Source organism: Ornithorhynchus anatinus, chromosome 3 (assembly GCF_004115215.2).
Source record: "Ornithorhynchus anatinus isolate Pmale09 chromosome 3, mOrnAna1.pri.v4, whole genome shotgun sequence".
NCBI classification, from domain to species: Eukaryota; Metazoa; Chordata; class Mammalia; order Monotremata; family Ornithorhynchidae; genus Ornithorhynchus; species Ornithorhynchus anatinus.
Genome location: NC_041730.1, coordinates 106845076 through 106869670, shown reverse-complemented (window position 1 = coordinate 106869670; position 24595 = coordinate 106845076). Strand labels below are relative to the sequence as shown.

The 24595-nt window shown below is 39.8% G+C and overlaps 1 protein-coding gene and 1 long non-coding RNA gene across 2 annotated transcripts in view; one reads left to right on the top strand and one right to left on the bottom strand.

The window, feature by feature from the left end:
* The window catches only part of LOC114810259, a 54226-nt gene extending 51742 nt beyond the window's left edge, over positions 1-2484 (top strand). Inside the window, exon 4 of the long non-coding RNA XR_003757978.1 lies at positions 2194-2484. This is a non-coding gene — a long non-coding RNA (uncharacterized LOC114810259). The remainder of the gene's footprint in view (positions 1-2193) is intronic.
* Positions 1-24595, bottom strand: part of PCDH15 (protocadherin related 15) — a 913479-nt gene that overhangs the window by 167444 nt on the left and 721440 nt on the right. The window contains exons 23-24 of the mRNA XM_029061331.2: positions 4441-4581; positions 2344-2456 (exon numbers count right to left, since the gene is read on the bottom strand). Of these exons, the coding sequence (XP_028917164.1) occupies positions 2344-2456; positions 4441-4581 (254 nt within the window). The remainder of the gene's footprint in view (positions 1-2343; positions 2457-4440; positions 4582-24595) is intronic.

Genomic DNA, 24595 nt, shown 5'->3' with positions numbered 1-24595 from the left:
ATACCTAAAGTTAACCTAATGAAAACTGATGTGTTGTAAAGTTGAAAGGTTTAGAAATATTGTAAGTGCTATCCATCTCAACTCAAAAATCTGCATTTGAAGATTTCCTGTATCTCTTAAACCCAGATAATATCCACTAAAGGTTACAGTGCAACAGCTTGGCCTAGTAGATAGGCCTGAAAATCAGAAAGACCTGTGTTCTAATCCCTGCTCCACCACTTGTCTGCTGTGTGACCTTGGGCAGTTCAATTAACTTCCCTGTGGCTCAGTTACCTCATCTGTAAAATGGGGGTTAAGACTGTGAGCCCCATGTGGGACAGGGAGTGTGTCCAACTTGATTAGCTTTTATCTATCCCAGCATTGGCAAATAGTAAGTGCTTGTTACTATTACTTTGTACTGTTGTTTATTACTTGTGACTGTTTGGAAGACTGGACACTGAGACCACTAAAGGTACACTATAATACTGCTACCTCTACCCTTATCAACAGGTTCATTTTCTCCTAAAGCATTTCTTTACTATCTAGAAGACACAACCTGAAAATATAAAAATAATAACAATTAACTTTGAAATTAGAGAAACAGCATCACCTATTGGTAAAGGCAAGGGCCTGGACATCAGAGGATTTGGGTTCTAATTCCAGCTCAGTCAACTTCATTTATTTAGTCTTATAATATTGAGCACTTATTATGTGCAGAGCACACTTATCTGCTGTGTGACCTTGGGTAAGCCACTTAACTTCTCTGTCCCTCACTTACCTCATCTGTAAAATGGGGATTAAGACTGTGACTCCTATGTGGGACAAGGAGGTACCTACATAGTATATATCTATCCCAGTGTTCACAGTGGTGCCTGGCACATACTAAGCTCTTAACAAATATAATTTAAAAATAAAAAAGTCATCTTTCAAAGGAATATACAATTTTTGCATTATATAGCTTTGCATGCAAATCTGTTTCATTTTGTGGCTCACTTATTTAATTCTAGTGTTTTGTTTTACCCCCCATTATAGTTTATCGTAAAAGCTTTGCTTTGCTCACTTGAGCACTGAATTACGTGATTTTTAACTTATTCTATAAAAACACAGCCCTCTGAAACTCTCCATGGTAATATCTGAAGCTAAGAACAAAAGCCTTAGGCATTAACAGTAAGAATAGGGTACTGAGAAATCTTTCCAAATATTTTTTCAATCATTAGAACTGTAGCCAGTTTTTAGTCTGAATATTCCAATTTACACCTTTTCAATTTAGGGAAATGAAGATGTCTTCCAAGACATTGTCTGATCAGGCACAAAATAATGTTTTAGTCACCTCTACTAATCGTCTTACTTGGATTAGATTTTGCTAAAGTAAAATACTTTGCTGGATGAGGTGGAAAATAATGACAGGAACCAAGAAACCATCCATTTCGAAGGTCTAGATTACAAATATAAACAATACTTATCACCAAACCCTATGTAAAAAAGTCTACTATGTAAATTCATATCTTCAGAAAAGTCCTCTATTTTTATCCTTCTCCTATGGATAAACCTAATGACTAGTTGCATCTTTTGCAGCAGGAAACCTGTCGCAGAAAAAATTTGGAATGATTTATCCTATTTTATGTAACCAGGTAGTATGAAATATTTTCAATCCAAATAAATATATATATATATATATATATATATATATATGTGACATTTGTTAAGTGCTTACTGTGTGTCAGGCACTGTTTTAAGCATTAGGGTAAATACAGTGTAATCAGGTTGGACACAGTCCATGTCCCACAGTTTTAATCCCATTTTGCAGATGAGGGAACTGAGGCATAGAGAAGGGAAGTGATTTGCCCAAGGTCACTCAGCAGACAGGTGGCAGAGCTGGGACTAGAACCCAGATCCTTCTGACTTCCAGGCCTGTGCTCTATCCACTAGGTCCTGCTGCTTCACTATATTGTACTGCAACACAACAGACAGTCAATCACAGTATACCTACTTTGTGTACAGCACTGTATTAGGCACCTGGAAGAGTAGAATAAAATTACAAGACATGATGCCTTCTTTCAAAAGAGTTACAAATAATTTATGTATAATAAAAGCTCCTTACACTTTCCTTTTGTAGATATATTTTGCAATGCTCTGCCCATACCATCGTCAAAAATCTGATCATAACAGGAAATTTATATTATGAAAGCTTTATATTGATTATGTGTGTTTCAGATGATTCCCACTATCACTAGACAAGTGATTCTGTGAGGCTCAAATCACTGAACCTGCTATGCTCAGAGGCCAGCTTTATTGATCCTCATCCTGCGAGAATAGATAGTTTAAAGAATGACTTTTCTTCAGATCAACTGGATAAAATAATACCTGTATTCCTCCTGGGTGAAGAGTGGAATTTCTGATGGCTGTAAAACTACAACTTTCACAAGGGCAGTGCTGGACATTACAGGATCTCCATCATCATAAGCAATTACAGCCAACTGTGAATAAATAAACAATGAAGCAATATGAGTGTATATTTCTTTTCTTGGTTTAGAGTATAAAATGCTTAACTTGCAAATTAGTTCTAATTCAAAGAACACACTCATCCCTCTTAGAAATATTGTAGTCTTCTCATTCATATTTGTCTATAAACAGTAATTGGGTATGATATATTCCATATATAGCACAACAATACCAAACAAGAGAAAAAAGTAAAAATAATCTGGAAAGAACCATTCTGAAGTGTTTGGGGGTTTTTTACTATGCTTTAATGACTTTATTGATAAAGGAAATTCTTCTATTAAAAATGATGCATCATTTGTAAATAGGAATATTCAAACTCTGTAAAGTACATTATTTTAAAAAATGTATTTTGGAAAGATCCTTCATAGGTATATAAAACACCTTTAGAAACAGTTTAGATTGATAAATGTTAAAGGAAATATCACACAAGAAACAAAACTAAAATATCTGGAAAGAACCATTTTGAAGTGTTTGTTTTTTTTAAACTGGGCTGAGGTTTAAAATGATTGATAAAAGGAAATTCTTCTTTTAAAAATGATGCAATATTTGCAAGTAGAAATGTTCAGTCTCCAAAGTTCAATATCATTTCAAGAAAAATAAGCATTTTGGAAAGGTAAGTAATAGATACATAAAACATCCTTATATTTAGATTATGTTTAGATTGATAAATGACAAAGGCAATAATGCAAAATTTATTTTGGAAGAAGTTCTAATTAAATGCAAGAAATGATTCAATCTAAGATCACAAAGAAACAAAAGTAGGAATTAAAGTATGGGTTGATAAACCCTAGTGACATAAACAAGATCAGCAGGATATATAGCCATACTTTTCATGTACTCTTACAGTGATTACTAGCTATACCTAAATCACCCAGAGACTATTTCTGTGGGGGTGTCCACCCTAGGGAAATCATCTTGGGCTACACATTTGCTTTTTTAATGGTATTCATTATGCGCTTACTATGTACCAGGCACTGTACTAAGTGGGAAGGAGCATGGCCTAGTGGATAGGGCACGGGCCTGGGAATCAGAAGATCATGGGTTCTAATCCCAGCTCCACCACTTGTCTGCTGTGTGTGACCTTGTGTAAGTCACTTCACTTCTCTGGGCCCCAGTTACCTCATCTGTAAAATGGGGATTGAGACTGTGAACCCCATGTGGGACAGGGATTGGGTCCAACCTGAGTTGCTTGTATCCATCCCAGCACATAGTACATTACCTGGCACAAAGTAAGTGCTTAACAAATACCATAATAATAACAATAACTATGTGCTGAGGTAGATACAGGTTAATTAGGTTGGACATTGTCCAAGAACCACAAGAGACTCATGTTCTATACTACCCTATATATTGAACCTATCCTGCTGGGGAAGTAGGATAAACAGTGGAGACAAAGAAGGGAACATTTCCCAAGACCAGATTGGCTATGGAGGATTGTGGAAGATTGCCCCTTTACAGGACTGTATTACAGTATGAGGGAGTCTGTTTTCCATTCTCTGGAAACCAGGGGACTCTGGAGAGTATGAAGCTAACATGGATTACTATAGACTGGGAGACTAAAGTCTGTGTGGTATCCTGGCTGTGGGATGGCTCCATGGAGAAACAGAATTAGTTCCACTGCTGGATTTACCTAGAGCTCAGTATCCTGAGCCCCTGTAAGATCTAGCTGGAGAAGAGGGGAAAAAAGAACAAAACACATGTTATTTCAATTGCCATCAAAGTCTGTCAAACCAGGCCAGAATGATAGTTTTTGAATCTAAATACCACATTTTGAGAACAATTGATGGATGTGATTTGTGAAACACAGATCTTGTTATATTTTCAAAGACTTTAAAGAAAATAGGACTGTTATTATTTCTTCACAGCACTGAAACAGACCAGTGAAAACTTGGATAAAAGACCAATGTGATTGAAGGAACGACCAGAATGGGTCTCATTAGCATAATTATAAATATCTACCTTAAATATTGTACCAGGTTCTTCATTAAGATTCACTCGAGTTATTACCCGGCCTGAATCCTCCTCAATGTCAAAAATCGTGGCAGGATAAGGATACTGGATATCATCAACTTTATATCTTACTCGACTTGGTGGTGTTCCCTGAAATATAATACATTTTATGAATTTACAGCTGTGACATATTAAATATATTTTTGGCACTTTACATACTAAAGAGCATTACTGGTATATGATAGAGAATTTTTGTAATATTTGACCACAAGAAGATGAACCATTATTTGTTCTAGTTCACTTAGAAATGCTCTCCCACAAAATTCAGAGGTCAATTGCTATATGAGAATTCAATACAGGATCAAATCTTTAAAAGTCTGAAGTACTTTTCTCTCTCCATTTCCAACATGTTTTCATTATTTTAAACCCATAATAAAATGGGAATGTATATACTAGAGTCAGGATTATATATTTTTTTATTAAAATGCAAAATCTGATGATAATTTAGCAATATCTTTTTTCAAACACATATCAAGGAATACCTAGAGATGTTGCTAATTATTTTGAATTCCAAACAATACTGTTAAAAGTTATCTTTTATCTTATCTGCAAATCTAAATATACAGCATTTCAGTTCAGGTTAGAATCTCATTAATTTCTCTTAGAGAGTCTACAAGAAGAATAAACAAAATCAGTGAGAAAAAACATTTTTCACAATAAAAGTAGCTACAGTTTAGTACAAGACTGCTTATTTGTGTGGAATATTTGATTATCTGGACAGTGAGACTGATCCCCAAGTGCTTCTCACTTTGCTCTAGGGACTTTACCTCACAGATCAGATAGTCCTAGACACATCTTATCAACTGAGCATACTATGGAACTGAGTATCAAACTAAGAAGGTTGTTTTTTCCCTTTTCCGATATCCAATAGTCTTTGGAAATTTCTTTTCCTGCCTTTCAGTGCATTCTGTTGTAGTGTATAGGTGTTGCAGAAGTGAGGGCAAATAGGAGAAATGTGGGGTTAGGGAAGAACTCTGGGAGTAGATATGATTTTCGAAGGGGGGAAGAATGGGAAGAGTGGTTGTCTATAAGATAGGAGTCGGAAAGGAGCATAATAATAATGTTGCTATTTGTTAAGCGCTTACTATGTGCCGAGCACTGTTCTAAGCGCTGGGGGAGACACAGGGGAATCAGGTTGTCCCGCATGGGGCTCACAGTCTTAATCCCCATTTTACAGATGAGGGAACTGAGGCACCGAGAAGTGAAGTGACTTGCCCACAGTCACACAGCTGACAAGTGGCAGAGCTGGGATTCGAACTCATGACCTGTGATTCTAAAGCCCACGCTCTTTCTACTGAGCCATGCTGCTCCCCGGAGCTGCGCTTAACAAATACCAATATTATTAGATATGCAGGTGTAGAGGGCTGTTTTGAGAAGATGAGATAGCTCTTCTTAAGATGCTACTGGAAAAATTGAGAGAATCAGCACTCTTTAGAAGTTTTATAAATCCTTAGCAATATGTAAACATTCTGTTATGCTATAATTTGAGTTGTCAATATTACATTTTGGATGGAATGCTATTAAATTCTTCCAAGTGCACCTATCTAGCTACAATATGATGCTGTTGGAAGAAATGGTTTAAACTGCACATAATACCAGACATAGGGTTTCCTGTAACATGACAGTCTTTAGGAATAAAATCAATTAATTAATGGTATTCATCGAATGTTTAGAATCCCATTCTTTAGGAGAAATCTATAGGTTGAGGTTAAACCAATGTTTTCACTAGAGGAATCTGAAAAACAGAAGTTGCCCAGTAGCCATTCATCATGGAGAGAGTCCTAGATTAACAAGTCAGAAATCCTACCTTACATTTCATTTTGTTAATGAAATGTACATCGCCTTGATTCTATTTAGTTGCCATGTTTTTACGAGATGTTCTTCCCCTTGACTCTATTTATTGCCATTGTTCTTGTCTGTCTGTCTCCCCCGATTAGACTGTAAGCCCGTCAAAGGGCAGGGACTGTCTCTATCTGTTGCCAACTTGTTCATTCAAAGCGCTTAGTACAGTGCTCTGCACATAGTACATGGTTGACTGTAATGACCAGGATCAGCAATTCTAAGTAATTCATATAAGATCGATGTTCTGGCACTTATGTGACCAGAACTGTTCTGGGCCAAACTGCCTTGCTTTCACTTCTACATAGCACAGAACTTGACAGTGTATAATAAATAATTAATTATTGACATTAAGTCCCATCAAAAGAAGGTACAAAGAGATTTTCATGTAACTAGCAAGACTGTATAACAGTGATGGTAAAATTGGCATATAGATATAAAAGAAATATAAAATGACTGGTGGGTAGGTCGTTCAAACATGGGGTTGAATTGTACTAAGTGAGCTTGATTATAAGTGTCTACCCTTGTCATCCAGAAATTCATGAGTGACTGGGAGTTTATGGCAAATCTCAATGCTGTAAACTCATCATGGGCAGGGAATGTGTCTGTTATAGTTATATTATACTTTCCCAAGAGCTTAGTACAGTGTTCTGCACACAGTAAGAGCTCAATCAATATGATTGACTGACTTGTCTGGAAGAGGCAAGAAGTTTGGTTTACATTTTGGGAAACAAGTTGTCACAAGAGTTTGAATTCCAGGATATTCATAGTAGTCTTTTTCAAAATGCAGCTGATTCCATGAATGGGAGTAAGAAGCAGTCAGAGACTCAGTGTTTCAGGCTTGATTACAAACTCCTAGAAGGCAGGCTCTACCAATCTTACTGTACTGTCACAAGTACTTAGTACAGTCCCCTTAACATGGTGAATACTCTATAATAATAATAATAATGTTGGTATTTGTTGAGTTCTTACTATGTGCCGAACACTGTTCTAAGCGCTGGGGTAGATACAGGGTAACCAGGTTGTCCCATATGAGGCTCACAATCTTAATCCCCATTTTACAGATGAGGTAACTGAGGCACTGAGAAGTTAAGTGACTTGTCCAAAGTCACACAGTTGACAGGTGGTGGAGCCGGGATTAGAACCCATGACTTTTGACTCCTAAGCACAGGCTCTTTCCACTGAGCCACACTGCTTCTCTTCTCTATAAATATCAATGATTGATTGCTGATGGATTGATAGGGCTTCAAACAGAAAATCAGCTGCCTATTCGGTGAATCGACCAGCTCATAGCTGGCTTATTTCCACATGTTGCTGGAATCAAAATACACTTAGATTCCTCTACCCTTGCCTATCCCTGGAAACAGTTTTTCTCCACATTTTAGGGAGTCCATTGCTTCTGACATAGCAGGTTTGTCACCATATTTGTCCACTATGAGGAGGAGAATGCAGAACATCATTTTAAACAAGATTCCACATCTCACATTACATTGTTTTCTGCTCCAGTAGCCATGACTACCCAACTAAAATTCTCCTCAGGATTCAGTGATTATCTGGGGATTGAGTCATAATCATCTAATTAGAAAGTTTACTTGCACATAAAGAATTTGGTTTTGCTTATTGTCACATTCTCAAATAGACCCATATGAGGATGGGTCACAGGTGAATTCTGTTGTATACCAAGATATTGTTCAGTCCCCCTGAACTGACATTAATTCTAATTCTTTTTTTTTGCTCCACAAGTCACATCTTCCCACTGCAACCTCAGAATTCTGACATCAATTTTCATCAAATTCTACTGAGGCTTTTCCTTAGGAAATCAAAATTGAGTCTGCTCGCTGCATAACCATAAGCAAGGATCAAAATCACCATTCTACACTTAGAACTACTAAGGAAAATATGGATTTAGACACTCCATCCAGTATCCAATTAAGAGTTTGGTGGAGGTCCCAGACCAGAGCTGAATCAATCAATTGATCAATCAATGGTATAGAGCATTTACTAAGTGCAGAGTACTGTATTAAACACTTGGGAAAATAGAGCTCAACCAGTGGTCAAAGGAGTTTACAATCTAGATGGGGAGACAGATATTAAAATGAATTATATATATGTACATAGGTGCTTTGTGGCTGAGGGTGGAATGAATAAATAGAGGAATAAAGAGTAATTTTATTAGCTCTCCTGCACTCAGGGGATTTAAATGAGATTATCAAATCCTACAAGATAAAAGTTGGGATTTAATTAGCAGCACAAATGGTAAAAGATCACATAAGAATATATTAAAACCCAGATTTGCAAGGTACTATTTACAACCACAGAAGTCAATAAATCAATCAATCAATTGTATTTATTGTGTGCTAACACTGTAGTAAGAGCTTGGGAGAGTACAATATAACAGAGACGGTAGGCATATTCCCTGTCCACAATGAGCTTACAGTCTAGAAAGGGAAGCAGACATTAATACAAGCAGTGTAATGAAGTTTATGACTGTCAAGGCCAAGCTGAAAATTAAAAGAAACAGAAACAGCATGGTCAAGTGGAAAAAGCAGAGGCTTGGGAGTCAGGTAACCTGGATTCTAATCACATTTCTTCCAGTTGCCTGCTGTGTTACTTTGGAAAAATCACTTAACTTCTCTGGGCCTCAGCTTTCTCATTTGTAAAAAGGTGATTCAATGCCTCTTCTCTATCTTACCCTGTGAACCCCACGTGGGACAAGGATTGTATCCAACATGATTAATTTGTATATAAGCTAGCACTTAGAAATAGTGCTCTACACATAGTAATTGCTTATCAAATGCCATAATGGTAATAATAACAGAAAATAGGTGGTTAGGGCATGCTGCCAACCTGAAAACTCTGCTTGGGGAAAGGCTTAAAAAGGAGGTCTGGCTAAAATAACACAAAGTTGAAATCATGATCAAATAAACCATCTTTAGCTTCATTTTTACCTCAAGTATACCTTGCTTTAATTAGCAATGCTTCATTTTGGTAGAGAAGCAGGGTGGCATAGAGGAAAGATTTGGGGCCTGGGAGTGAGGAGACCTGGGCTCTATTCCTGGATCCACCATTTTCCTGCTGTTTGACATCAGGAAAGTCATTTCATTTTATATACCTTAGTTTCCTAATGAGTAAAATGGGGATTCAATATTTGTTCTTCCTTTTATATAGACCGTGATCCCTATGTAGGTCAGTACTGGACCTGACCTGATTATTTTATATCTTTCTCAGTGTTTAGTGTTACAATTGCTCTCTTCAGGCTTGGGTTTATAAAGCCCATGCATTGAGTCTTTGCTGCTGCGAGGCATCCCAGGCTGCCTTGGTGACTTTTTCCTGCTGCCTTTCCTCCTCTCCAACTCCAAACTGTGGTCTGGCTTGAGTTCCACCCTGTGAGGAGGGAGATTCAAGCCACCTTGTTGACCCCATGGTCCAAGATGGCCCCACATGTGCTGAGGGGGTCTGACCTGCTGACACCTCTACTGCCCTGCCATCTCCTTCAAGCCTGCCTCTCCCACCAAGGGCCTGAGCCATTTTGGGGTGCCCCTTTGGGGTTCAGCAGGTGTAACCATGCCAGAGCCCATCACCTCCCACCACCTACCGTCCTGGGGCCCAACTCCATTCTCTGACTGGCTCCAGCAGCCAGGACCCCTTCACACACACACACACACACACACACACACACACAACAAGGTATTGCGGCATGTCCCCCAGCCCCTGGCTCTGAGTGCAGCTCGCAAGCCACTGCCGTTGCAGGTTTGGGATTGATCCTAGTGCCCTGTGTTTTGCCAGTGCCTTGGTAATTTGGGGGTGCCCCTGCTCCACCCCCTCTCCCAATGCCCACATGGCTCAAGATGGTGGATTGGGCCATGAGGTGGATATCAACAGAGAGTGGAGGAGGGACTAAGAGCAATGAATGGATACCACTGGAGAATGAAGGATGTCAACTTCTGCTCAACTGCCAACAAGATGCCAAGGAACTGAATTTTCCAAAGAAATGAAATTGAAAATGTGAAAACACCATTTTATCAAAACTTAAAGCTACATCTCAGACCTCCGAGATGCAGCATGGGCTTGTCAAAAGAGTACAGAACTGAGGGGTAAAAGACTTAAGTTTTACATTTAGTCAGTGAGTCAGTTATATTTATTGAGTGCTTACTGTGTGCAGAACATTGTACTAAGCACTTGTATAATAATATAACAGACACATACCCTGTCCACAGCATGTTTATAGTCTAGAAGGAGAGACAAACATTAATATAATTATATAAATTACAGATAGGCAGCGTGGCTCAGTGGAAAGAGCACGGGCTTTGGAGTCAGAGGTCATGGGTTCGAATCCCGGCTTGGCCACTTGTCAGTTGTGTGACTTTGGGCAAGTCACTTAACTTCTCGGTGCCTCAGTTACCTCATCTGTAAAATGGGGATTAAGACTGTGAGCCCCATGTGGGACATCCTCATTCCCCTGTGTCTACCCCAGTGCTTAGAACAGTGCTCGGCACATAGTAAGCGCTTAACAAATACCAACATTATTATTATATGTGCTGTGGGGCTGGGAGAGGAGATGAATAAAGGGAGCACGTAAGAGTGACACCGAAGGTAGAGGGAGAAGTGGAAAGGAGGGCTTAGTCAGGGAAGGTCTTTTGAAGGATATGTGCTTTCAGAAAGAAAGGTTTTGAAGCAGGGGAGAGTAATTATCTATCAGATACGTGGAGGGAGGACAATCCAGACTGGAGGCAGGATGTAGGCAAGCAGTTGGTGGCGAGATAGATGAAATTGAGGTAAAGTAAGAAGGTTCAAAATAGAGAAGCTAAGTGTGAGGGCTGAGTTGTAGTAGGAGAATTTATTCTGATAATTTTTGGACAGGAAAGGTGTCTACTAATTTTGTTGCAATATACTCTCCCAAGCATTAGTACAGTGTTCTCCACATAGTAAGCACTCAATAAATATCATTCATTGATTGATGCTATGTCTGTTAAGATGATTGGGAAAATGGCTGGAAATGTTTTCTTGTTTCATAAAAACAAAGAACTTTGAATTAAGATTGAGTAAAAATATTTTAGTTTTGTTTTTTAGTAAGTGCCAATGATGCTAAATTAATATTATACTTTCGACTTCCTGTTATATGTAATTGCTAGGCAGGCTGTTTAACATAATTCTAGAGAGAAAGTAATTAATTGCCAAGGAATGTAATTGGAAGGCCTGTTAAAGATGTTCCACACTTGCTAGCATATGGAAATTCCCCAAGAACAGAATGTACTGAAGTGATTATAGCCTTAATATCAGAAGAAAACCTGATCTAGTCGTTTTTCTTAAATACATAATTATCAAGAAATTATTTACTCAAATCCACATAATTTTCTTCAGAATAATGACAATCACATTGTGTAAGGAAAGACTAAAGCTTGTTATTACCATTAAACAAGTTCACATTAGATAATTTGGTTTTAAATATGTGAAGCTGTCATGAAAATATCCCTTATGTAGTTTTCAAACTTGTTTTTTTCCCCAACATGCTTAACACAAGCAACTCAGCTTTATTGCATAACAATGTAAATCATAAAATTTCCAGAGAATGATTTATCACTGGGAGTTATTAAATATAAATTTTTATTCACTTTTGAAGCTATAATCACTTCTTCTTTCTCTAATAAATCTCGGAGGTATGCCTACTAATCCTTAAGTGGAACTGAGAAGTACTGGAGGAAAAAGTCTCCATGTGTAACCGTTTGGGGAGACAGTGAGTGTATGCATATTGAAAGTCAGGCAATGGGATTTAATTTCACTCAGGCCTGTTATGCCTAATATCTTTTCTATGTTGTGTATGTTAAAACTGTTAAAGCAAGGAGTTGAACCTATCGATTGCTGATTTAACCCAGGTAGATGAATTTTTCATTGCACTTTAAGATGAAGCTAATAATCTCATTGGGAAAAATCTAAACGATGAATTGAAAAGAAATTATTAATTATTTTCTAGGTCTGCTACTAGAGCACAGAGGGATGCCAGTTGGGCATCTCTTGAGGTTAGAAATACTAGAGCTAGAGTGACTCTGGAAAATTCAAATGATCAATAAAGAACAAAACAAAACAACCAACCAACAAAACAGGTTAGTTTACTCTGGTCCAAACTGACTCAACACAGAAAAGTCTCTTCAGTGGGCCAGTTCCATAGAAACTTTGACTTGGTATAAGAAAAACCTGTCAATCAGTCAGTTAATTGTATTTATTGAGTGCTTACTATGTGGAGAGCACTGTGGTAAGCGTATAGGAGAGAACATTATAACAATATAATAATAACAATGATCATGGCATTTAAGCGCTTACTATGTGCCAAGCATTCTTCTAAGAGCTGGGGTAGATACAAGGCAATCAGGTTGTCTCATGTGGGTCTCACAGTCTTAATTCCCATTTTACAGATGAGGTAACTGAGGCACAGAGAAGTGAAGTGACTGGCCCAAGGTCACATAGCAGACAAGTGTTGGAGCCAGCATTAGAACCAACATCCTCTGCCTCTGCTCTTGCAAAAAATGGGCTTATAGTCTAGATGAGGAGACAGACATTAATGTAAATAAATAAATTGCAGACATCTATATAAGTGGCATGGGACTGGGACTGGGAGGGGGAGGAATAAAGGGAGCATGTCAGGGAGATGCAAAAGGGAGTGGGAGAAGAGGAAAGGAGGGCATAGTCAGGGAAGGCCTCTTGGAGGAGATATGCCTTCAATAAGGCTTTGAAGGGAGGTAAGAGTAATCGCCTGTTAGATATGAGGTGGGATGGTGTTCTAGAGGTTGGCGGCAAGATAGACAAGATTGATATACAGTGAGAAGGTTAGCATTAGAGAAGCAAAATGTGCAGGTAGGAGAGTAGTGAGGTAGAAGGGGGCAAGATGACCGAGTGTTTTAAAGCCAATGGTGAGGAGTTTCTATTTGATGTGGAGGTTGATGGGGAACTGCTGGAGGTTCTTGAGGAGAGGTGAAACTGGCCTGAATGTTTTTTGTAGAAAAATGATCTGGGCAGCAGAGTGAGAGAAGTATGGCTGGGGTTGGGAGAGACAGGAGGCAGCAGGGAGAGCAGCAAGGAGGCTGATACAGTAATAAAGCTGGGATAGAATAAGTGATAGGATTAACATGGTAGTAGTAAGGGTGAAGAGGAAAGGATAGATTTTAGCAATGCTTGAAGATTGAATCGACAGGATTTAGTTATGGATTGAATATATGGTTGACTGAGAAAGAGGATAATGCCAAAGTTACAGGCTTGTGAGACAGAAAGAATGGTGATGCATCTACAGTAATGGAAAAGCCAGGGGGAGGACAGGATGTGGATAGGAAGATAAGAAGTTCTGTTTTAGACAAGCTAAGTTTGAGTTGACAGGAGAAAAACCAAGATGTCTTGAAGGCAGAAGAAAATGAAAGATTGCAGAAAGGGAGAGAAGTCGGGGCTGGAGATAATAATGTTGGTATTTGTTTAGTGCTTACTATGTGCTGAGCACTGTTCTAAGCGCTGGGGTAGATACAGGGTAATCAGGTTGCCTCACATGAGGCTCACTGTCTTAATCCCCATTTTCCAGATAAGGGAACTGAGGCACAGAGAAGTGAAGTGACTTGCCCACAGTCACATAGCTGACAATTGACAGAGCCGGGATTCAAACCCATGACCTCTGACTCCCAAGCCCGGGCTCTTACCACTGAGCCATGCTGCTTTTCTAGATGTTCACGCTGCTGGAGATGTAGATTTGGATATCATCTGCCTACAAGTGGTAGTTAAGTAGTTTTGATAGGGAATAAAAGTGACTTCCCCTTTCTGGATCACATCTGGAGAGTTTCCAGTAGTCTACCAGTCTCAGCTACAGGAGGGAGACTCAAGCAAAGGCTGACTCATTGATTCCTAGCTTGGGCAGCAACTAGTGAGTGGAAGGCAATCTGCTACAAGTCAAAACTCACTCATGCTGGGCAGCAGTGGCATGGGAGACAATCGAGGGTGGAGACTCGAGTTTACTGCATGGAAGGCAGCAATGGTAAACCACTTCTGTATTTTTACCAAGAAAACTCTATTGATGTACTACCAGAATGATTGTAGATGGAGAGTAAGGTGTTCTGGGAGAGATGTGTCCATGGCGTCGCTATGGGTTGGAAACGAATCGACAGCATAAGACAAGACAAAAGTGACTTGGAGAGGGCCAGATTGCTTTCATCAGACTTACATGGACATTTACACAGTGGAAATGGAGAAACATTGTTATGAAATAGAAAAAAAATAATGAAAACAATGACACTACTACTATTAATAATAATATTTATAAAGCATTTAGTATATGACAAGCACTGTACTAAGCACTGGGGTAGATACAAGAAAATTAGGTCCCACAAAGGGGAACTTTTCTCTTTCTCTCCATCCAAACTGCTACCAAGTTAATCCAATTACTTATCTTATCCCACCTTGATTACTGTATCAGTCTCCATGCTAACCTCCCTGTCTCCTGTCTCTCCCCACTCCAGTCTATACTTCACTCTGAGCTTGGATCATTACTCTACAAAAATGGTCTGTCCAATCATTCATTCAATCACATTTATTGAGCACTTAATGTATATTGAGCACTGTACTAAGCACTTGGGAGAGTACAGTACAACAATAAACATACACCTTCCCTGCCCACAACAAGCTTATGTTTTCCCACTCTTCAAGAACCTCCAGTGGTTGCTCATCAACCTCTGCATCAAACAGAAATTCCTTACCATCGGCCTTAAATCATTCAATAACCTTCCCCTCTCCTACTTTACCTTGCTGCTTTTCCAGCACAGCCCACACACTTTTCTTCTTTAATGCCAACCTACCCACTGTCACACCAATCTCTTCTATGTTGCTGCCCACTCCTTGTCAACAGCCTGTCTCCAGTCTGGATTGCCCTTCCTCTTCATATCTGAAAAACAACCACTCTCCGCACCTCCGAAGCCTTATTGAAGGCATATCTCCTCCAAGAGGACTTTCCTGACTAAGCCCTTATTTCCTCATCTCCCACTCACATCTGCATTACCGTTTCACTTGGATTTTTACCCTTTATTTTCTCCTTCATCAGTCTCACAGTAAGTATGTACATAGCCATCATTTATTTATTTATATTAATGTCATTCTGCCCTTCTAGACTATAAGCTTGCTGTGGTCAAGGAATATGTCTATCAACTCTGTTATATAGTACTCTCCTAAGTGCTTAGAACAGTTTCTACACAGCGTAAGTGCTCAGTAAATATGATGGATTGATTGATGGGGCTCACAGTCCAAGTAGGAGAGAGAACAGGTATTGAACCCCCAATTTGCAGACGAGAGAACTGAGGTACAGGAAAGTTAAAGGACTTGTATATGGTCACACAGGAATAAGTGGTGGAGGCAGTATTAGAATCCAAGTCTTCTGACTCCCAGGCCCATGCTTTATTTACTAGGCCATACAGCTTCCCTTGCGATCTGGTCTCTAGCCTGAAATACAGGTATGAACTGGGAGAATACAGAATTTTTGTTCTCCAAATTCCACAACACAGGGGCAATGAGACACCCACTGAAGACTGATGGTGATAGGACCCAAACCAACCAAAGAGTCAAGTGCATGGAATTCATTACTACAATAAGTTGTGTAAGCAAAGCATATTAGTATATTTAAGAAGGAGTGGGCCAATTCATGAATGGGAGGTCTACAATGGGTTACAAAGGGTAAATTGCGGGTATGATAGAAAGGTAGGATTGTTACATGATAGAACCTCAAGTAGTAGCATGGATGTCAGGAAGTGCAACTGTGGGAAGATTGTTCCAACCATCCTGTTACCACTTTCATAGGCAAAGTACCTGGCTGGGGAGGCCATTGTCTGATCTGGTAAATGCCATGTATTGTGTTCTTATAAGTGGAATTCACAGAACTGACTTTGGTACCCTAAAATTGCTGAGGCTCCTTGGATACTTGTGAATTAGAGTAGTCTCCTATGCCTGTTCTAGTCCAAACCAGCACCCAAAAAGGGTGTCTAGACCTATGGAATCTCTCTGAGAATGAGGTGTTTCTATAGGATTAAAGAGTAAAAGTATTAATGGTGTTTATTAAGCTCTTACTTTGTGTAGAGTATGGACAAAATGCTGAGAGAGAATACACAGGTGGGAGTTAATCACAGTCCCTGTCCCGCAAAGGGCTTACATTCTAAGAGCTCTTCTGTAAATAACAGTTAAGGAATGTTCAGAGGTGGGAAGAAAATTGAGTATTAGCATGGGAGCAAGACATCAAAGTCAAAAGCAAGCTCCAGACTGGCCAAAGTGAAAGAGGTTATGCCAGCTAGAAGAAATCAGAGACAGGTCTATCTTCAAATGGAAAATGACTGAGGCAATTGCCTCAACGTGTACCCTAAGAGGGTGCCACAGTTAATAATTTTTACTCATCAAGTCCAAGGTGAAATAATGATAATAATTAAGTATCTTGCCCCAGGTCACACAGCAAGCAAGTGGCAAGTTAAATTAAAATCAAGGGCCTCTTACTCCAAGGCCTCTGGTCTTTCTACTAGGCCACACTGGTCAGAAAGGATGGACACCTGTATTTGTTTTTGTTTTTTTTTTTAACATGGTATTTGTTAAGCCTTACTATGTGCCAGGCACATAATTAATAAGATTGGATGTGGACCCTGTCCCACATGGGGTTCACAGTCTTAATTTCCATTTTAGAGATGAGGGAACTCAGACACCGAGAAGTTAAATGACTTGCCCAAGGTCACACAGCAGATAAGTGTTAGAGCTGGGATTAGAACACAGGTTCTTCTGAACCAAAGCCCATGCTCTACAACTAGACCAAGCCGTTTCTTTAGAGTCTCAGGTTGGGAATGGCATAATGCTGAAATAAGGTGGATGACACATGTAATGGGGTCATATGGAATATGGGGAGCAGGGGTGGTTGATGGTACATACTACCCAGGCTCAAGACAGCCAAATGTCTGAAGCCCACTTTAAAGGGGAGTAATACCAGGACAGGCAGGAATATGGTAACATTGAAAGAATGCTGATAGATGCCTGATAATTTTCACCCACATGGTTCATGATCTCTTGCTTAATATTTAATTTGTTATTTTCCTAGTTAAATTTCAGAAGAGAAGAGTATCAGAAAAACATTGTAGACTGATAGGTTGGTTATGCCAGTGCTCCATAAATACCATGCTTAATCGATTGATGGATTGATCTCCCATTGGGGCATATAGAGTCTTAAAATTTCCCCTAGACCATCGCCTTATAAAACAAACCAAAAACAAAAGGAACAGTACCAAGTTTTAACCCAAGTAAGTACTATTAGGAAATATACCTAGGGACAATCAGAGTTGTCAAGAGCTGACTTTTAAGAATGACCACTATCAAACTCTTTCAAAGTATTCAGTTTTTTGGGACTCCTGAACAAGCTAACCTGCAAGTGATTATCTCCAAAAGGAGAATCACAAATATTGTAGAACACTTGCAAAATTCTTGTAATGGATCTGTTTAATTAAGCACCCTTACTAGATAAAGGTACTCTTAAAGCAAACATTATCAGCATCATATTTTCAAAGGTGATAATAATTTTATTTTTGAACCAAGCTAAGACTAAGAGAATTGCCACTGCTAGAAATTACAATTATATGAATAAGCAAATGCTCCAAAGTTTTTATTCCCTATTACCCACCCCCATCAATTGGAACAGACATTTCTTTCATTAAAATCCTCTTTGAAGGATTTTGTTCATTACTTGCACCTATACAGAAAGAGCCACTTATGTTTTCTATATTCTGAAGAGATTTCAATGTTATTTTGTATTAAATATAAGCATTTGAATTTGCCCAATTAGAATGAACTATATAAACACAGGATGACTCAGGAAGTATTTGAAACATTCCATTTTTACACTACACAATATTATTTCATTATAAGGAGATGAGTTTTCCCTATGGGTAAAGGTAAATATTTAGTATATTGTTTTGACATCATTTTGATGTGTCATAGAAATGAAAAGAATACAATTTCATTAACTGCAACTGGTTTGAGGCCAATTTGTCCAAATACTGAATCAGAATAGATGACCTATTATCAAATGGATTCAGACTTTCTCTCCTTTCCCTCTGTTCCACGGTTATCTCTCTCCTTTCCACATCCCCTCATAGGAAAAAGTTGTCATTCCATGAACTCCTGAAATGTGTGGAAGTTGGTACTCTGGGTCTTTCTAAATGTATTCAATAAATGAAATTTACTTAGCTCTTACTTTATGCAGAGCACTTGGAAGAGTACAATACAATAAAGTTGGAATACATAATCCCTGACCTCAAGGAGTTTACAATCTAGTGGGGCAGTAAATTACAGATAGGGGAAACAGGAGGGCATACAAATATGTAAACAAGTGTTGTGGAGCTCGGGGTGGGTTAATTATCGAAGTGCTTAAAATAGTACAGACTCAGTTACCTAACTGATGTAGGAGGAGGGAGAGTGAATAGGATGGGAAACTAAGACTGGTGAAAGAATAATAATAATGGTATTTGTTAAGAGCATACTATGTACCGAGCACTGTTCTAAGCACTGAGGTAGATACAAGATAATCAGGTTATTCCAAGTGGGGCTCAGTCTTAATCTCCATTTTACAGATGAGGTAACTGAGGCACAGGGAAGTTAAGTGACTTGCCCAAAGTCACACAGCTAAATTGTGGAGCTGGGATTAGAACCCATGATCTCTGACTCCCGAGCCCGGGATCTTTCCACTAAACTATGCTGGAAGTGATATGGCGATTAGTCTTATAAGAAAGGGAAGGGAGCTTCAAGCAGGAGGGAGGATGTGAGCAACTGGCCGATGGCTGGAGAGAACATTGAGACACAGTAAGTAAGTTGCTATTAGAAAAATAAAGTGTGTGGGATGGGTTGAAGAGAGAGAAGAGTGAGTGTAGGTAGGAATGAGAGCTGATTGCTTGAAAGCTGATGGTGAGGAGTTTCTGTTTGAAGCAGAAATGGCCCTTTTCTTCCCTTATAATCTGAAGATGACTCTCGGCATGTTCAATTTGGAAAGTCAGCAGGACTCGTAGAAGATAGCTAATATTATCTTCCAATAAACCTCGTAGTTGCTTTGTATGCTGTGACACCCTGTCATATTGGACCCTTACTACATTTGATTTACCACCCATTGCCCCAACTAATCTTAGTTCACTTGGCCCTCAATCATTAAGTACAGTATAGAAGTCAGAAAAACTGATTAGAATATGTGGTAGAAAAGCGGAATCAGAAAATGGAGGAAGGTTCTATCTCTGAGTGTGATCAAAAAGGTTTTACCGAAATGGAGAAAAATCACTTGACTAAGAACAGAAAGTTATTAAATTATAACTATTTAATAGAAAATAATCCCATTCTTCCAAGGAAAAAAAGGACAACAGAAGTCTCATCATGAGTGTTCAGCATATAATAGGCATTAACTATATCTACCTTTCAGTGAGCTACACATAGGTCACAGAATATCAAATATAAAATTTTAAAAAAAATCTAGAATGGATCTTAGAATAGATCACCAAGAGAGATAACTGTTGAATAAAATGTTCTACATGCCAGAACACTACACAATCTCAATAAGTATTTTTTTTTTTATTTTGTTCCCAGAATGAAATCACCTGCTAGTGATTCTTGTAGTAGTAACAATTATTAAGGGCCCATTCAGTGCTTTGGAAGTACAGAAGAATATAATGACATGTTCCCTACCTGTAAGGAGCTTACATTCTAACAAGGGAAACAAGCATACCATATTTACAACTACAGTGGTCACAAATAAAAAAAGACCTACGGATGTATATTTATCCACATATATGAGGACTAAGGAGGATGTAAATAAATTCCTAAGTGCTATAGATGTTGATTAGACTGTAAGCCCATCAAAGGGCAGGGACTGTCTCTATCTGTTACCAATTTGTACATTCCAAGCACTTAGTATAGTGTTCTGCCCATAGTAAGAGCTCAATAAATACTATTGAATGAATGAATATGATTTTTTTACAATACTTTCATACTTCAATACTCTTTAGTCAAAATTCATGAAATGATTTCAAAACTGTAAAGATAAAATATTTAGGTTAAGAATATCTCTGACAACACCCACTAGAAGTTGGGGGGGGGTAGCTATTTCTCCATGAACTCCCATCCCTCAGTTCTCCAGGATCTACAGGGTGGTCCCTTCCTCCTCTTTTTAACATCCCTGGGGCGATCAGTCTTCTCTTTGGAAAATATTATTACTGAAGTATTAATGATATAATAATAGTGTTTATTAAGCATTTACTGTGTGTGGGGAGCACTGTCCAAATGATTAGGAAAGAGTACATTAATGGGATTGAAGGTCCCGGAACTTGTCCCTGATTCTTTTGTATTGTACTTTCCCAAGCAGTGCTCTCAGCACATTATAAGCACTTTATAAATATGATTGATTGATTTCCATTGTGGGGTTCATAATGGCAGCACAGAAATCTGTCTTCCTAACTCATAAAAATAATAATAATATTTGCTAAGCGCTTACTATGTGTCAAGCACTTTTCTAAGCACTGGGGTAGATGCAAGGTTATCAGGTTGGAGACAGTCCCTGTTCCACATGGGGTTTACAGTCTTAATCCCATTTTGCAGATGAGGTAACTGAGGCACGGAGAAGTTTTAAATGACTTGACCAAGGTCATCCAGCAGACAAGTGGCCGAGCCGGGATTAGAACCCACGTCCTCTGACTCCCAAACCTTTGCTCTTGCCAACTAGGGAAATACCCTAAGGAAATAATAACAATTGTTATTATTATTTTTGTTATGGCCAGAGAAGGTGGTTGGTTACTCTGTACTTCCCAAACACCTAGAACACTGAAGCATGCCAAACAGATGCACAATAATAATAATGATGGTATTTTTTAAGTGCTAATTATGTGACAAGCACTGTACTAAGCATTGGGGTAGATACAAGGTAATCAGGTTGTCCCACATGGGCCTCAGTCTTGAACCCAATTTTACAGATGAGGTAACTGAGGCACAGAGAAGTGAAGTGACTTGCCCTAAGTCACACAGCTGACAAGTGGTGGAGCCACATTAGAACTCAGGACCTCTGACTCCAACGCCCGTGCTCTTTCCACTAAGCCACGCGGCTTCTCAATAAATACTACTACTATACTTCCACTGCTACAGCAATGAAAAGCCTGTGAACTATTATCTCCAGCAGAAATAGCCTGCTTTTTTGTTCATTCATTTATTCATTCATTCATTTATTCAATTGTATTTATTATGATTGTTGAAATTTTTTTACTGAATTTGCTCAATTGTTCCTTGGCTTGGGTGTGTGTCAACAATTCTCCCTCTTTTAGATAGTGAAACCTATGTGGTTCAGAACTATGCCTGAATTTATATTCTTGTATCTTCCCCAGAGCTAAGTGCAGAAAGTCAATAATGATGATGACGATGATGATGATGATAACGATAACCAACACCATGATTATAACACCATTTATTCCCCACCCAGTGTCTTCCTGGTGCCTGCTGCCTTTCCATTACTGTTCTCAGGACTCTGGTGCCAGCATGCCCTGTGCACAGCAGACCACCTCCTTGGCCTTGGGCTGCCACTGATCGGTCCACCACACAGCTGTGTCACTCTTCTGGATACCTGTCACCACCACCCCTCCCACCACGGCTCCCAGAGCCTTGGTATCCACCTCTACCTGAGGCCACACTGCCTCCCTGTGATCCCACACTGGTTCTCCTCTGCACCACTGAGGAACCTCTATCCCAATTCATCCTGGAGGGACAGAGAAAAGCAGCCTCAACCTGGATCCACCTCCACAAAACTTCTTCAAAAGGCAGTGGTGGCTGCTTCTGTAGAGGTCACCATGGCTGCAGTTGTGATTTGTTTTGGTATTTTGTTTGCATCACTCCTTATGTATCATCAGTGCCCTCTCCTCATTTTAATTTATAAGACTGTGAGGCCCCTGATGGACAGGGCAACATCCAAATCCTACCTGAGCATTCTTTCCAGCCCATAGTGCAATGCTGCTCTCACAGTGAGTACTTTCATTCATTCATTGATTCATTCATTCAATAGTATTTATTGAGCGCTTACTATGTGCAGAGCACTGTACTAAGCGCTTGGAATGGACAAATTGGCAACAGATAGAGATAGTCCCTGCCCATTGAAGGGCTTACAGTCTAATCGGGGGAGACGGACAGACAAAAACAATAGCAATAAATAGAATCAAGGTGATGTACATCTCATTAACAAAATAAATAGGGTAATGAAAATATATACAATTGAGCGAACGAGCACAGTGCTGAGGGGAGGGGAAGGAAGAAGTGGAGGATCAGAGGGAAAGGGGGGAAAAGAGGGTTTAGCTGAAGGGAGATGAAGAGGGGGTAGAGGGGCAGCAGAGGGAGCAGAGGGAAAAGGGGAAGCTCAGTTTGGGAAGGTCTCTTGGAGGAGGTGAGCTCTCAGTCAGGTTTTGAAGAGGGGAAGAGAATTAGTTTGGCGGAGATGAGGGGGAGGGCATTCCAGGACAGCAGGAGGACATGGCCCAGAGGTCAACGGCGGGATAGGTGAGAACGGGGGGACGGTGAGGAGGTGGGCTGCAGAGGAGCGGAGCCTACCGGGTGGGCAGTAGAAACAGAGAGGGAGGAGAGGTAGGAGGGGGCAAGGTGATGGAGAGCCTTGAAGCCTAGAGTGAGAAGTTTTTGTTTCGTGCTGAGGTTTATAGGCAACCACTGGAGGGTTTTAAGAAGGGGAATGATATGCCCAGAACGTTTCTGCAGGAAGATGAGCCGGGCAGCGGAATGAAGAATAGACTGGAGCAGGGAGAGACAGGAGGAAGGGAGATCAGAGAGAAGGCTGACACAATAATCCAGCCGGGATATTATGAGAGCCTGTAACAGTAAGATAGCCATTTGGGTGGAGAGGAAAGGGCAGATCTTGGCGATATTATAAAGGTGAGAACGGCAGGTTTTGGTGATGGATTGGATGTGTGGGTTGAATGACTCTATTCATTGCCATTGTTCTCGTCTGCCTGTCTCCCCCAATTAGACTGTAAGCCCGTCAAAGGGCAGGGACTGTCTCTATCTGTTGCCCATTTGTACATTCCAAGTGCTTAGTACAGTGCTCTGCACATAGTAAGCGCTCAATAAATACTATTGAATGAATGAGAGAGCCGAGTCAAAGATGACACCGAGGTTGCGGGCTTGAGAGACGCGAAGGATGGTCGTGCCATCCACTGTGATAGGGAAGTCAGGAAGAGGACAGGGCTTGGGAGGGAAGATGAGGAGCTCAGTTTTGGACATTCTGAGTTTTAGGTGGCGGGCAGACATCCAGGTAGAGATGTCTTGGAGGCAGGAGGAGATACAAGCCTGAAGGGAGGGGAGAGGACAGGGGCAGAGATGTGGAGCTGTGTGTCATCTGCATAGAGATGATAGTTGAAGCCGTAAGAGGAAATGAGTTCACCAAGGGAGTGAGTGTATATGGAGAACAGAATAGGGCCAACAACTGACCCTTGAGGAACTCTAACAGTTAGAGGATGGGAGGGGGAGGAGGAGCCTGCAAAGGAGACTGAGAATGAATGGCCAGAGAGATAAGAGGAGAACCAGGAGAAGATGGAGTCCATGAAACCAAGTTGAGATAAGGTGTGGAGAAGGGGATGGTCAACAGTGTCAAAGGCAGCTGAGAGGTCAAGGAGGATTAGGATAGAGTAGAAGCCATTGGATTTGGCAAGAAGGAGGTCATGGGTGACCTTAGAGAGAGCAGTCTTGGTAGAATGGAGGGGAAGGTAAATGTTATTACAAATATTACTGTTCTCATTATCTCTGATTTCCATTGTTTGTTGCTTCTTTTCTTTTCATTTCAAGCAGTGACAAGAAACCCAGAAAGTTAGCTGTTAAGGAACTGCAAATTAATTATTGGATCAACATGAAAACTTTCTTGACCTCGCATACATTCTCCCACTTTCATTTCAGTGTCTGTTTTGGAAGTGTTTAGTGTTTTCAAAATACTCCCACTGGCAGACTGCTGCACATTTCAAAATTGGAGACACTGTCATTACAAATCCCAAAACTTTGGCAAAAAAAAATAAAATCTCCTGTCAATTTAAATGTAAATAAGCCAAATTCTCTTCATCTTCCATGCCAGATTGCTTGATCTACCATGTCTATCAATTCTGTTATATTCTGTGTCTATCAATTCTGTTACATTGTTCTCTCCCAAGCTCTTAGTTTAGTGCTCTGCATACAGTAAGCACTTAATAGATATGATTAACAAATACCA